Source organism: Callospermophilus lateralis, unplaced genomic scaffold (assembly GCF_048772815.1).
Source record: "Callospermophilus lateralis isolate mCalLat2 unplaced genomic scaffold, mCalLat2.hap1 Scaffold_113, whole genome shotgun sequence".
NCBI classification, from domain to species: domain Eukaryota; kingdom Metazoa; phylum Chordata; class Mammalia; order Rodentia; family Sciuridae; genus Callospermophilus; species Callospermophilus lateralis.
In genome coordinates, this window is record NW_027511570.1 from 3365794 (window position 1) to 3380039 (window position 14246).

At 35.0% G+C, this 14246-nt stretch overlaps 1 protein-coding gene across 1 annotated transcript in view; it reads right to left on the reverse strand.

The window, feature by feature from the left end:
• LOC143386132 (integrin beta-6-like) overlaps positions 1 to 12530 on the reverse strand; it is a 49715-nt gene extending 37185 nt beyond the window's left edge. The window contains exon 1 of the mRNA XM_076841433.1: positions 12291 to 12530. Within this exon, the coding sequence (XP_076697548.1) occupies positions 12291 to 12530 (240 nt within the window). The remainder of the gene's footprint in view (positions 1 to 12290) is intronic.
• Between the last annotated feature and the right edge of the window lie 1716 nt (positions 12531 to 14246).

Below are 14246 nucleotides of genomic sequence, written 5' to 3' on the forward strand. Positions count from 1 at the left end.
GTACTTTTGGTGCATGTGGAGGTAAAATAATAACTTAGATGGAGATGGACAGGGGGTTAGGAAACAATTCCCAGCCTACATTCAGAAATATAAACAGGAACATTGTCCTTAACAAATGTAATAGTAACTTCAAATAGTAATTTCTGGATCAAATAAAGACATGAACAGTATGATATGACTCAATAAGAGAAACTGAAAGTGGTAAGAATTTTAACTGGAGTGGTAATCAGGGACAAATTCAGGTCAAATGTCGCATTATTGTTAGTTTATCCAAAGAACGATAGGCAAATATTCACCTGCTTTTAAATAAAGGTTTAATAAAATTAAAATTTAGAAATTAACAAATTTTAAAAATACAGCTAAAATAACACATCCAGTAAAACTTACTGAGTTATTACTGTGTGCCAGGCACAAGCACTGAGATTCAAGCACTAGGGAGATGATACTAGTGATGAGAATCAGGGCCAAGTCCCAGTGTAAAGATTGAGCACCGGAGAAGAGAAGGAGAAAAAATTTTATTTTAAGGATAAAACAGAGAGAGATTCCTCCTCCTCCACAGAGGCAGAGGAGAGGGTCCAAGTTGGAAGTTGGTGCCAGAGGAAGCAGAGATGTCCTTCCCCTTTTATAGATTTTAGATTCCCTTTGTTATCATGTTCTCTCCTCCCCCCAATCCTGCCCATGAGACTAGTGACCAAAAAGTGGGCCAAAAGGTACATCTCCTCCCCTCAACAAGGAGATAAATAGTAATTTCTTCTTTTCAAAGAGTTCAGTCTTCTAAGGGAGGGCACCAAAATAGAGGATAACAAGATAGTGGTACACACAGGATGTTTAGGAGGAGGTTCAGAGAAGGTATCAGGAGGAACATGATACTTCACCAATATATGACGTTAGCCTCCAGAGACAGCAGCGCTGTAAGGGAAGATGGTGTGGGCACTAAGGACTGAGCTGGGAGGACATGGACTGGAACCAGATATTGCTAGGAGAATTTCAATAAGTTTTTTAGGAATGGTTGGATTCAACAGATCAGATCGAGTGTTGGAGAAAATCATTCCAAATGAATGTCAATCTGTTGTTGTGAAATAGACATTTGAAAGTACAGAATAAATATTAAGAAAAGAATGAAACTTTTGAGCTTTGGCTGACATATGGGATTTAAGAAGCAGGGAAGAAAGGGAAAAAAAAGTTGAACACATGGGTTTGAGCCAGATCATTGAGAAAATAATACATTGTTAATAATTGTAGCTATTGTGCTCAATATTAAGGGAAAATCATTACAGTATTTTTAAATAAGTAATCTGATTTCTACCTATTTGGTGAAAGATTCTTTGAAGACAGACCAGTTAACAGCTTATTAGAAGGATATTCCTATAGTCCAAGGAAAGTCCAACTTAGGCAGTGACAATTGAGATAAAAGGAAGGGGAATCTTCTTTGGAAGGATTGAGGTTCCTCCCTGTCTCTCCATGGCTTGGTAGCTCATTTCCTTTCATCACTAATTTCCATGAAATGGAATATTCACCACTTTTGAGATCCTTTACTTGAGAAAAGTATGGAGATGCACAGATGTTGTATTTCTGTATTAAAATGTAGGTTTCCATAAAAACATGCGTTTGGAAATATTTATACTGCTTAAGTCTTAATACAACTGTAAAAAACAGGTACTATTCTTAATGTTTTAAGAATTAACAGTCTGAAGAAGAGAATCATCAAATAAATTGGCCAAAGTCAGGCAGTATTTGAAGGGGCTACTTTGTCACCGCAAATGATTTGATTTTATAAAACACTTCCTTTGTCTAGAAACACATGTGCACACATTCTTGCACACTTGCATGCACTCACGCACGCACACACACACACACACACACACACACACACACACTCTCAAATGGCCTCTACAGCTCAGTTTCTATACATACAGCTTTACTAATTTTTTACAAGTTAAAAAATGTAACACTTATGTAACATTTTTCCTAATACATTTTGTATTTTATTATTTCATTTGTTTCAAACTTAAAACAGGCATTATTATCTCAATAGTATTTTAGTCTGTATCAAAATATAATTAATATTGCACATGATATGTCAATGCTCTATACACTTCATAAATCATAGCAAAAGACTGAAAGAGTTTGAAATATCTCAACAGACAAGTCACAAAGAAGTCAAAGCTACAACCTGAAAGGAATTATGGTTTCTTGAGCTATAATATCTAATTCGTTACTCTGTGAACTATGAAATGATACAATATTCTAGAATAATGAATTAGACACACATCTCTTTTTGGAACCCACATACAAAGCAAATTTGGGCATTGACCTCCAATGAAAGTAAATTTTAAGTATAGAAAAAGAAATTAGATATGAAAAAGTATTATATATACACATGTAATTTGATGGTGGTGCTTACATGTTGTATAAAGCAAATATTCTTACTTAGAAATATCTATTTCTATGGAGCTCATCATTTGCTCAAAAGGGTGTATTCATTTGTTCATAATAGGTAATTTGCAGCTGAAATGACTCTATTTAGGAAGTGGTTTTCTGAGAAAAAATATCCACATTTTGAAGGCCCTTTAAAATTGCAAACTCAGGGCTGAAAGCTGAGAATATGATTAGATTTTCGTGTGGAAAATAGAGAATATTCTGAGGAACAGCACACAAACATGCAATTAGTCAAATATAGTACTTTATATTTGACACCAAATATTTTCAAAAATATTCTTAATATAAATTCTTAATTATCGGCATGAGCATCATAAAGTTGTTGCTACAAAATATTCCTAAAGAAGAATTGAAGAGCTATATTTAAATTTATGTCTTTTGCATCAGTTTTCAGATATGTAATTTTTCCACATCCTAGAAACTACTGTAGGTGGTGTTAATACACACAGTGCTCTAGTGATACTGAATGGCTGAACTGTAAGGTTTTTAATTTTTTTGGCTACAAAGTAGTTACTTTTAAACATTTTAAAATCATATTTAATTTTAAATTGTAAAAAAAAATTAAATCCTACATTTTGAGATCCCAAGCATGAAGAGTTAAAACTCAGCTCCAAGTGATACCAGGTTTGGTAGTGTACACATAATTCTAGCAATTTGGGGGGCTAAAGCAGGAGCATTTCAAATTTAAGGCCATCCTTAGTAATTTAGCGATAGCATGTATCAAAATAAAAAATTTAAAAAGGGTTACATACATAGCTTTTATGGAAAAATCTGGACAAAATTATTAATTATTAGTTCCTGAGTTATAGAGATTTGCTTATAATAGTCAATAACTTTTTTTTGTACTGAGGATTGAATTGAGGTTTGCTTTACCACTGAACTACATCCCCAGATCTTTTTGATTTTTATTTTGAGGCAGGACCTCACTAAGTTGCCGAAGCTGGCCTCAAGGTTGTGCTTCCTCCGGCCTCAGTTTCTAGAGTATCTCTTATTACACACCCAGCCTATTTCTAGTTCATATTTCTTAAGAACAAGAAACAGTGGTAGAGTCCATCCAAATACAAACAATTAAAACAATAACTGTGAGCTAAGTCCTTTTTTATATCACTCTTCTTCAGGATGAAACTATCTGCTTCATGTAAACTTGGTGAAGAAGTTGAGGGAAAAAATGATTAATAATAGGGTTTTAAGTGAAATAAGAAAGAATACTGTCTTTTAAACTTCCCCTTGTTAAAATGATTACTGCTTACAATATATTTTTCATCTATTATTTTACTTGAATTAGACATTTAAAAATATATATTTTGTTTCTATAACCAGAATGAATAATCTCCATGAACTCAGGGTATACATTGAGTTAGCAGTATTTCACTTTTTCAGTGAATTCCTTGAAGCCTCACAGTAAGTTCAAGTTTTCTGTTCGAGGCAATTCTGAAATAACCCAACAAAACAGGAAGGGGAATGCAGGTCCCAGGTCTAAAGCTACAGGGTTGAGCCCTCAAGTCTGATCTGTCTACCCACATCCCTTTTCCTGCCACTGGGCATCATTGTGGAGACCCAGCCCTGCTCCAGGGGTGCAGAGGAGCTTCCTCTGCTACCTTATCTGAGAAGATATGCATAAAACTCCAGTATTTTCAGAAAGAAAATGTTCCCTTCTTTTAGCTCTAAATTTAGCCTACATTCTTATAGAAAATGCCCAAGGTAAGAGCTTTGATATGATGTATTTTTAGGTTCCATAATGCAAACACTAAGTGATTTCCTAGCTTTCGTCTCCTAGAATCCATCTAAAAGAGAAGAGAGAACTGATACTTGTTCTCCCACCCTGCAAAAGTCAACTCAAATTGGATAAAAGACCTAACAATAAAACTAGAATCTTTGCATATTGGGGGAGCATTTCAACATACAGTCACAGTCAAGGATTTCCTGAATAGAACCCCTGTAGCTCAGAGAATAAGAACTAGAATCAACAAACAGGATAGCATCGAATTAAAAAGCCTCTGCACTGCAAGGGAAACAATTAACAGAGCGAAGAGACAACCCACAGAATGGGAGAAAATCTTTTGCCAGCTACTCCTCTAACAGAGGGCTAACAGCAAATATACAAAGAACGAAACTAAGTTAATATTAAAAAACAAATAACCAAATCAATACATGGTTACATAAATGGAAAAGACAACCTTTTTTCCCCCTATTTGTTCCCTGTACCTTCCACATATAAGAGAAAACATAATAATTCCTTTCTAAGTCTTGACTTATTAAGCTCAAAATTATATGGTCTCCAGTTCCATTTATTTTCTTATGAATGACATAATTTCATTTTCTTTATGGTTAATAAAACTCCCATGTATATAGACCAACTTTTCATTTCCATTCATCTATCTAAGGACCTAGGTTAGTTCCATAACTTGGCCTTGTGAGTTGTTCTGTGATAAACATGGATATGAAAGAATCTAAATTTGCTGACTTTAATCCTTGTGGTAAACAACTAGAAGTATTGCTTGATTACATGGTAGCTCTATTTTCAGCTTTTTAAGGACCTTCCATATTGATATCCATAATGGCTGTGCTAACTTATATTCCAACCAATAGTATGTAAGAGTTACTTTTTCCCCTACGTTCTCACCAGCATTTACTGTTGTTTGTATTCCTGATGGTTACCATTCCAGCTGGACTCAGGTGGAATATCTTTATAGTTTTGATGCTGCATTTCCCTGGTGACTAAAGGTATTGAACATTTTTCATATAGTTGTTGGCCATTTGTACTTCCTGAAAATTTATGTTCAGTTCATTTTCTCCTTTATTGATTGGGTTGTTTTATTACCGTTAAGGTTTTTGTTGTTGTTGTTGTTGTTTAGTTTTTTTACATTCTGGACATTAATCGTCTGTCAAAGAGGTAACTGGCATAGATTTTTTTCCCCATTCTGTTGATCTTTTCTTTATTATGTTAATTGTTTCCTGTGCTATGCAAAAGCTTTTTTAAAAATCGATACCATTTAATTTATTGAGGCTTGCTATTATTTCTTGAGGTATTATCATTCTGCTCAGGAAAAGATTTTTAATTTGAGGTCCTGCTGTTTATTTTTCTTCTGTTGACTGTGCTTTTGATATGATATACAAAAAAAAAAATTGACAAGATTGAGGCCAAGGAGTTTGTTCCTTATATGTTCTGTTAGAATTTTCAAGGTTCCAGAATTTATATTTGTCTTTAATTCACCTTGAATTTTTGCTTATAGTATAAGAGAAGATTATCATTTTAACAGGGTTAATTTTCCCAGTTCACGAACTTGAGATATCTTTGTGTGCTCTACAATTTCCTTTATCAATGTTATACTCATCAATGTAAAGATTTTTCTCCATTTTAACTTTATTCCTAAGTACTTTTTTGTCTTTGTCCATTTTTATTTTAATATTATTATTAAATTTTTATTGGTTCTTTTTATTTTTATATAAAATAGGATTCATTATGACATAATTATAAAAGCATGAAATATATAATTTGTTCTAATTCATTCCCCAGTACTTCCTTTTGTTTTAATTGATTTTATTTTTTTAAATACATAACAGTGGAATGTATTACAATTCTTATTTCACATAGAGCACAATTGTTCATATCTCTGTTTGTATATAAATTAGGTGGACACCCAATTCGTGTTTTCATACATGTACTTTGGATAATTATATCCATCATATTCCACCATCCTTGCTAATCCCCTGCCTTCTCCTTTTCTCTCCCTCCCCTCTTCCATATCTAGAATTCATCTATTCCTCCCATGTTCCCCCTCCCTATGCCACTATGAGTCATCCTCTTTATATCAGAGAAAACATTCAGCATTTGTTTTGGGGGATTGGCTATATTCACTTAACATTATCTTCTCCAATGCCATCCATTTACCTGCAAATTCCGTGATTTTATTCTCTTTTATTGTTGAGTACAATTCCATTGTGTATATATACCACAATCTTTTTATCCATTCATCCACTGAAGGTCATCTAGGTTGGCTCCACAGTTTAGCTATTGTGAATTTTGCTGCTATAATTGATGTGGCTGTGTCCTTGAGGTATTCTGTTTTTAAGTCCTTTGGATATAGTATGAGGAGAGGGGATAGCTGGGTCAAATGGTGGTTCCATTCCTAGATTTTTAAGGAATCTCCATATTGGCTGTACCAATTTTGCAGTCCCACCAGCAATGTATGAATGTACCTTTTTCCCTGCATCCTCGCCAACACTTATTGTTGTTTGTCTTCATAATAACTGCCATTCTGACTGGAATGAGATGATATCTTAGAGTAGTTTTGATTTGCATTTCTCTAATTGCTAGAGATCATGAGCATTTTTTCATATATTTGTTGATTGATTGATTGTATATCCTCTTCTGAGAAGTGTCTGTTCAGGTCTTTGACCCATTTGTTGATTGGGTTATTTGTTTTTTCATTGCTTAGATTTTTGAGTTCTTTATATACCCTATAGACTAGTGCTCTATTTGATGTGTGAGGGGTAAAGATTTTCTCCCAGGATGTAGGCTCTCTGTTCACCTCACAGATTGTTTCTTTTGCTGAGAAAAACCTTTTTAGTTTGATTCCATCCCATTTATTGATTCTTGATTTTAATTCTTGCTCTATAGGAGTCCTATTAAGGAAGTTGGGGGCTAATCTCACATGATGGAGATTAGGGCCTACTTTTTTCTTCTATTAGACGCAGAGTCTCTGGTTTAATTCCCAGGTCCTCGATCCATTTTGAGTTGAGTTTTGTGCATGGTGAGAGATATGAGTTTAATTTAATTTTGTTGCATATGGATTTCCAATTTTCCCAGTACCATTTGTTGAAAATGCTATCTTTTCTTCTTGGCACCTTTGTCTAAAAGAAGATAATTGTGATTTTGTGGGTTAGTCACTGTATCCTCTATTCTTTACCATTGGTTTACCAGTCTTTTTTGGTGCCAATACCATGCTGTTTTTGTTACTATTGCTCAGTAGTATAGTTTATGGACTGGTTTAGGGATGCTATCTGCTTTATTCTTCCTGCTAAGGATTGCTTTAGCTATTCTGGATCTCTTATTTTTCCAGATGAATTTCATAATTGCATTTTCAATTTGAATGAGGAATGCCATCAGGATTTTGATCAGAATTGCATTAAATCTTCATAGTGCTTTTGGTAGCATGGTCATTTGATTGTATTAATTCTGCCTATCAAAGAGCAAGTTAGATGTTTTCATCTTTTGAAGTTTTATTTGATTTCTCTCTTTAGGGTTCTATAGTTTTCATTGTATAGATCTTTCACCTCTTTTGTTGATTCCCAAGTATCTTTTTTTTTTGAGGTTATTGTGAATGGGGTAGTTTTCCTCATTTCCTTCTCACAGGGTTTGTCACTGATATACAGAAATGCCTTTGATTTATGGGTGTTTATTTTATAAACTGCTGCTTTGCTGAATTCATTTATAAGTTCTAGAAGCTTTCTGGTGGAGTTTTTTTGGGTCTTTTAGGTATAGAATCATTATCAACAAATATTGCTAATTTAAGTTCTTTTCCTATATATATCCCTTTGATTTCTTTCATCTAATTGCTCTGGCAAGTATTTCAAGAACTATGTTGAATAGAAGTGATGAATGAGGGCATCCCTGTCTTGTTCCAGTTGTTAGAAAAAATGCCTTCAATTTTTCTTCATTTAGAATGATGTTGCCCTGAGGCTTCGCTTAGATAGCATTTGTAATATTGAGATATATTCCTGTTATTCCTAGTTTTTATAGTGTTTTGAACATAAAAGGGTGCTGTATTTTGTCAAATTCTTTTTCTGAATGTATTGAGATGATCATATGATTCTTATATTTAAGTCTATTGATGTGATGAATTATATTTATTAATTCAATATTCTATATGTTGAACAAAACTTGCATCCCTGGGATGAATCCCACTTAATTATGGTGCACAATCTTTTTTGATATGTTTTTGTATTCGATTTTCCAGAATTTTATTGAGAATTTTTGCATCTATGTTCATTAGAGTTATTGGTCTGACGTTTTCTTTCTTTGATGTGTCTATGCCTGGTTTGGGGATCAGGGTGCTATTGGCCTCATAGAATGAGTTTGGAATTACTGCCTCTTTTTCTATTTCCTCAAATAAATTGAAGAGCATTGTTATTAGTTCTTCTTTAAAAGTCTTGTAGAACTCAGGTGTTTCTCCATCCAGTCCTGGGCATCTCTTGGTTGGTAAGCTTTTGATGGCTTCTTCTACTTCCTCACTTGATATTGGTCTGTTTAAATTGAGTATATCTTCCTGACTCAATCTGGGCAAATCGTATGACTTCAGAAATTTGTCAATGTCTTCAATTTTTTGGAGTATAAGATTTCAAAATAATTTCTAATTATCCTCTGTATTTCTGTAGTGTCTGTTGTGATATTACTTTTTCTATCATGTATGCTGGTAATTTGAGTTCTCTCTCTCTTCTTTTTGTTAGCGTGGCCCAGGGTCTGTCAATTTTATTTATTTTTTCAAAGAACCAACTTTTTTAATCAATTTTTTCAATTATTTCTTTTGTTTCTATCTCATTGATTTCAGCTCTAATTTTAATGATTTCTTGCCTTCTACTGCTTTTGTTGCTGGTTTGTTCTTCTTTTTCTAGGGCTTTGAGATATAGTGTGAGGTCATTTATTTGTTGACTTTTTATTCTTTTAAGGCATGAACTCCATGCAATGAATTTTCCTCTTAGTATTGCTTTCATAGTGTCTCAGAGATTTTGATATGTTGTGTCTATGTTCTCATTTACCTCTAGAAATATTTAAATCTCCTCCTTGATGTCTTCTGTGACCCATTGTTCATTCAGTAGCTTATTTTTTAGTCTCCAGGTGATGGAGAAATTTTTATTTTTTTATTTTGTCATTAATTTCCAATTTCATTCCATTATGTTCTGATAAAATGCATGGTAGTATCTCTACTTTTTTTATTTGCTTAGAGTTGCTTAATGGCAAAATATATGGTCTATTTTACAGAAGGATCCATATGCTGCTGAGAAGAAAGTGTATCTGCTTGATGCAGGTTGAAATATTCTATATATGTAAGTTAAGACTAAGTTATTGATTGTGTTATTGAGTTCTATAGTTTATTCAACTTTCATTTGGAAGATCTATCCAGTGGTGAGAGAGGTGTGTTAAAGTCATCCAAGATTATTGTGTTGTGTTCAATTTTACTCTTGAACATGAGAAGAGTTTATTTGATGAACATAGCTGCACCATTGTTTGGGGCATATATATTTATGATTGTTATGTCTTGTTGGTGTATGGTTTACTTGAGCAGTATGCAAAGTCCATCTTTATCCCTTTTGATTAACTTTGGCTTTAAGTCTACTTTATTTGAGATGAGTATGGAAACCCCTGCTTGCATTTGCAGTTCATGTGAGTGGTATGATTTTTCCCAACATTTCACCTTCAGTCTGTGTATGTCTTTTTCTATCAGATGAGTCTCCTGAACGCAGCATATTTTGGGGTCTTTTTTAAATCCAATCTGCTAGCCTATATCTTTTTATTGGTGTGTTTAAGACATTAACATTTAGGTTACTATTGAGACAAGGTTTGTATTTCCAGCCATATTTGTTTATTTTTGTTATTTTACTTGAAATGGTTTTCCTCTTTGATTAGTTTTTACTTTAGTGTACTACCTCCCTCTGCTAATTTTCATTGCTGTTTTTCATTTCCTCTTCATGAAATATTTTGGAAGGATGTTTTATAGTGCTGGTTTCCTAGCTATAAATTCTTTTAACTTTTGTTTATCATGGAAGGTTTTTATTTCATCTTCAAATCTAAAGCTTAATTTTGCTGGATACAAGATTCTTGGTTGGCACCCGTTATCTTTCAGCACTTGATATATGTTGTTCCAGGATTTTCTAGCTTTCAGAGTCTGTTTTGAAAAATCTGCCATTATCCTAATTGGTTTTCCCTTATATGTAATCGGATTCCTTTCTCTTGTGGCTTTTAAAATTCTCTCCTTATTCTGTATGTTGGGCATTTTCATTATAATGTGACTGGGTGTGGGTATGTTTTGATTTTGTACATTCAGCATCCTGTAGGCTTCTTGAATTTGGATTTCCAATTCATTCTTCATGTTTTCCTGATATTATTTCATTGAATATATTGTTCATTTCTTTGTTTTGGACCTCTATGCCTTCTTCTATCCCAATAACTCTTAAATTTGGTCTTTTTATTCTATCCATATTTCTTGAATGTTCTGCTCGTGGTTTTTTATCATTTTTGCTATATGGCCTATGTTCATTTCAAGATGATTTACTTTATCTTTATTGTCTAATGTCCTATCTTTTTAGTGGTGTACTCTGTTGGTGATGCTTTGAGTTTTTTATTTTGTTTTTTCTTTCTTTCATTTCAAGGATTTCTGTTTGGGTTTTTGTATAACCTCTATCTCCCTGTTGAGGTGATCTTTTGCTTCATGGATTTGTTTATGTAGCTCATTGTCGAAGTGATCTTTCATTGCCTGTGTTTGTTCTCTTATGTCTTCTTTGTGATCCCAAAACATTTAAGCCATGTATATCCTGAAATCTTTCTCTGTCATTTTTTCTGCTATAGCTGCCAATGCTTCTAATGATGTGTTGTTTTGATTTGCTTGTGGTACTTTATTCCCTTATATTTTCATGTTGCTCATGTGTCTTCCTTTCTAGCTCTGTGGATCTGGTGTTTTATTGTTTTACCCTATAGATTTATACAGCTCTTATAGGGTTCCAAGATCTCTCCTTTGTGGGGAAGGACAATGTTAACAGATCCCAATATCAACAATACATCACCTATAAACAAATTGTTGTTGTTAAGACATTTAGAGTTTAGTCTTAATGTCCAGAAATGTTGGATTCTATTATTATTTAAAATATAATCAGTGGTTTCATAAAATTGTTCACAGTTTCTGCCAGTGGACAATGAACTGGGGGTCAGGTGTAGGACAATATGTTGAGGGGAGAAGATGTGAGGGTATATAGTTAATATATCTTAGGAAATATGAAGGATGAATCTAGTGAAGAGGGTTAGTAGCAGGAGAATACATAGAAGGTAATTTGGGGTAGACAATTATGTGGGAAGACAGTGCAGTACATAAAACAAACACATATATGGTTTTAGAAAAATACAGGATGTTAAAATAGTATAATTTGGAGGGTGAAGGAAGAAGAAAGAGAAAAAAGGAAAGAAAGAAAGAAAAAAAGAGAAGAAAAAGAAAGAAAACAAAAAAGGGCTTATGCAATTTCTCTACATTATATTATTCAGGTGACTCAGTCCTCAAAGTCCTATTTCATTCAAAGTTTCATACATATGTTGGGGATGTGATGGCCAGAGGATAGAAGGGTAGAAGAAAAAGAAGAAGTAGAAAAAAGACTCTTAGAAATCCATTTCTTTCTCTTCTCACTCAGTAGGTGGGGTTGGCCCATTCAGTAGGTGTCTCTGCCCTCAGGATGGTGTAGGCAACCAGGGTGTGAAGACTGGACCTGGTGTGGAGTATCTGGAATCAGGGAGTGCCTCCCACCAGTCCCAGCAGGGAAATAGTGCCTCACAGATTTTTTGTTGTTGTTGTTTTTGTTTTGTTTTTGTGACCACTCATCTGGCTTGAGCCACGGGTAATGTCTCCCTCTATTGCCTGGAGATTTCCCAAATCTTGATCTCTCTGTTATGCTCTAGACTTTAGTCCCCTCCCCTCTCTTATTTATCAGGTCCCAATTGCGGGACCTCTCACTTCCAGGCTAACACCAGGTAGGCGGTGCCCTGTTCACACTGCACTCCTGTCCAACTGAGAGCTGTTCCTGTGTTGGGTGGTCACTGTGCCAAGTTAATGCCATTGGGGAAGGGGGAGGAATTGGAAATAAGTTACCTGGTCAAATGGTGATTTGATCTGATAGTCACGCCCACCACAAAATGTCAAGGAAGTTTTCCCAAGATGGAGTCGGTCTGCTTCTAGAGCCTGGGTGTCTGATGATGTGGAGGGAGCTGGGTGATGGCTTTGTGCTGTGGGTAGGTAGTTGCGAGTGACCTGTGTGGGAGCAGAGCACAGTCTGGAGTTCTGCAGAGCTGTCCATAGGTGTTTCTGCAAAGCTGCTTGGGAGCCATGCATGAGCTAGAACTGCGGGCTTTGGGTTCGGAGTCCAGAGACTACTCAAGCTCAGAGACTCTGATTTCTGCACGGGTGGTTACAGTGTTGGTGATTTCTGCAAAAATACACCAGCCCCTGGAGATCCAATCTGGGAGCTGCCCCCACCTAATATGGTGAGATTGTTGAGCCAAGATGGCGATGGTCTGTTTTCAGCACCCGAGTGTCTGGTGAGGAGGGGGAGCCAGGCAATGGTGTTGGACTATGGGTAGGTAGCAGCTGAGTGACCTGTGTGGGAGTGGAGTGAAGTCTTGATGATCTGCAGATGTGGTTGATAGGTGATTCTGCTGAGGTGCTCGCCAAGTCTTGCCTAAACTGAAAACTTCAGGCTTTGGGTCCTGCTCAAACACCAAGGCCTAGAGCCCTACCTGGGGTCACAGTGCTCATGATTTCTGCAGAAAGTAGCTGTTAGGGGTCCTCTAACACTCTCAGAGTTGCAGTATTTTGACTAGATGAGATCTGGATCACAGAGCAACACAGAAAGCTGCCTCCCTCTGTTCTGCCATCTTGAAACTCTCCTGTTCCTAAGTATTCTACTCCTTTTTATGCTATGTAAGTGGAATTATTTTCTTAAATTCTTTTTCAGATTCTTATTGAAAAGAAATGCAACTGGTTTTAGTGTATTGATATTCTTTGAGGGAATATTACTGAATCCATTTATTAGTTCTAACAATTTTTGCTGCATCTCATAAGTTTGAGAATATTGTCTTTTTATTTTATCTGCCTCCATATATATTTTAATCTATCTAAAATACTGGTTGAGTAGTAGCGTATCATTGATTTCCATGTGTTTGTGAACTTTCCAAAGTGTTCCTCTTTTCAATTTCTATCCTCTGAAATTTCTTAAGTTTTGCTTTGCAACCCAACATATGCCTGACCCTGGAGAATATTTCCAGAGTGTTTGAGATGTTATGTAATCTGCTGCTGTTGGTGGGAATGTTCTGAATATGTCTGTGAGATCCACTTTGTCTATAGTGTTAGTCAAGTTCACTGTTTCACTATTGATTTTCTGCCTGGATGATCTATACTTTGTTGAAAGTGGGTTATTGAAATCCCCTGCTATTGTTGTATTGCTGTCAGTTTCTCCCTTCAGTTTGGTTAATATACACTTTATTCGGGTGTTCCAGCATAGGCTGCATGTATATGTCTGTTTTTATAAAAGCATCGCATTGCCTGTAACGCTGAGCCTTTTGGGATCATAATAATACTGGTCTCACAGAATGAGTTAGAAAGTATCTTTTCCTCATCTTTGCTTTCTTTCTTTTTATTTTTATTTATTTATTTATTTATTTCAGATATACATGAAAAATTGGCATGAACTCTTACTTAAATATTTAAAAGAATTTATCAATAAAGTCATCTGGACATAGGCTTTTACTTGTGGAAAACTTTAAAATTTTTAATTCAATCTGTTTGTTTTTGTGGGTCTATTCAAACATTCTATATTTTCTTGAATAATTTTTGCTTTTCTAGGAATTTATTTTATTTGAGTTATTTAATTAAGTGGCATCCAGTTGTTCATAGAATTACTGCATCTTTTCTCTTGTTTTAATTCCCTCTTTCATTATGCTTAGGCATATCTTATTTTTAAAGTATATTTTAGAGAGCCTGTAATGCCACTGACTCATGAGGCTGAGGCAGGAAAATCACAAGTTTGAGGCCAGCCTCAGAAAATGAGTG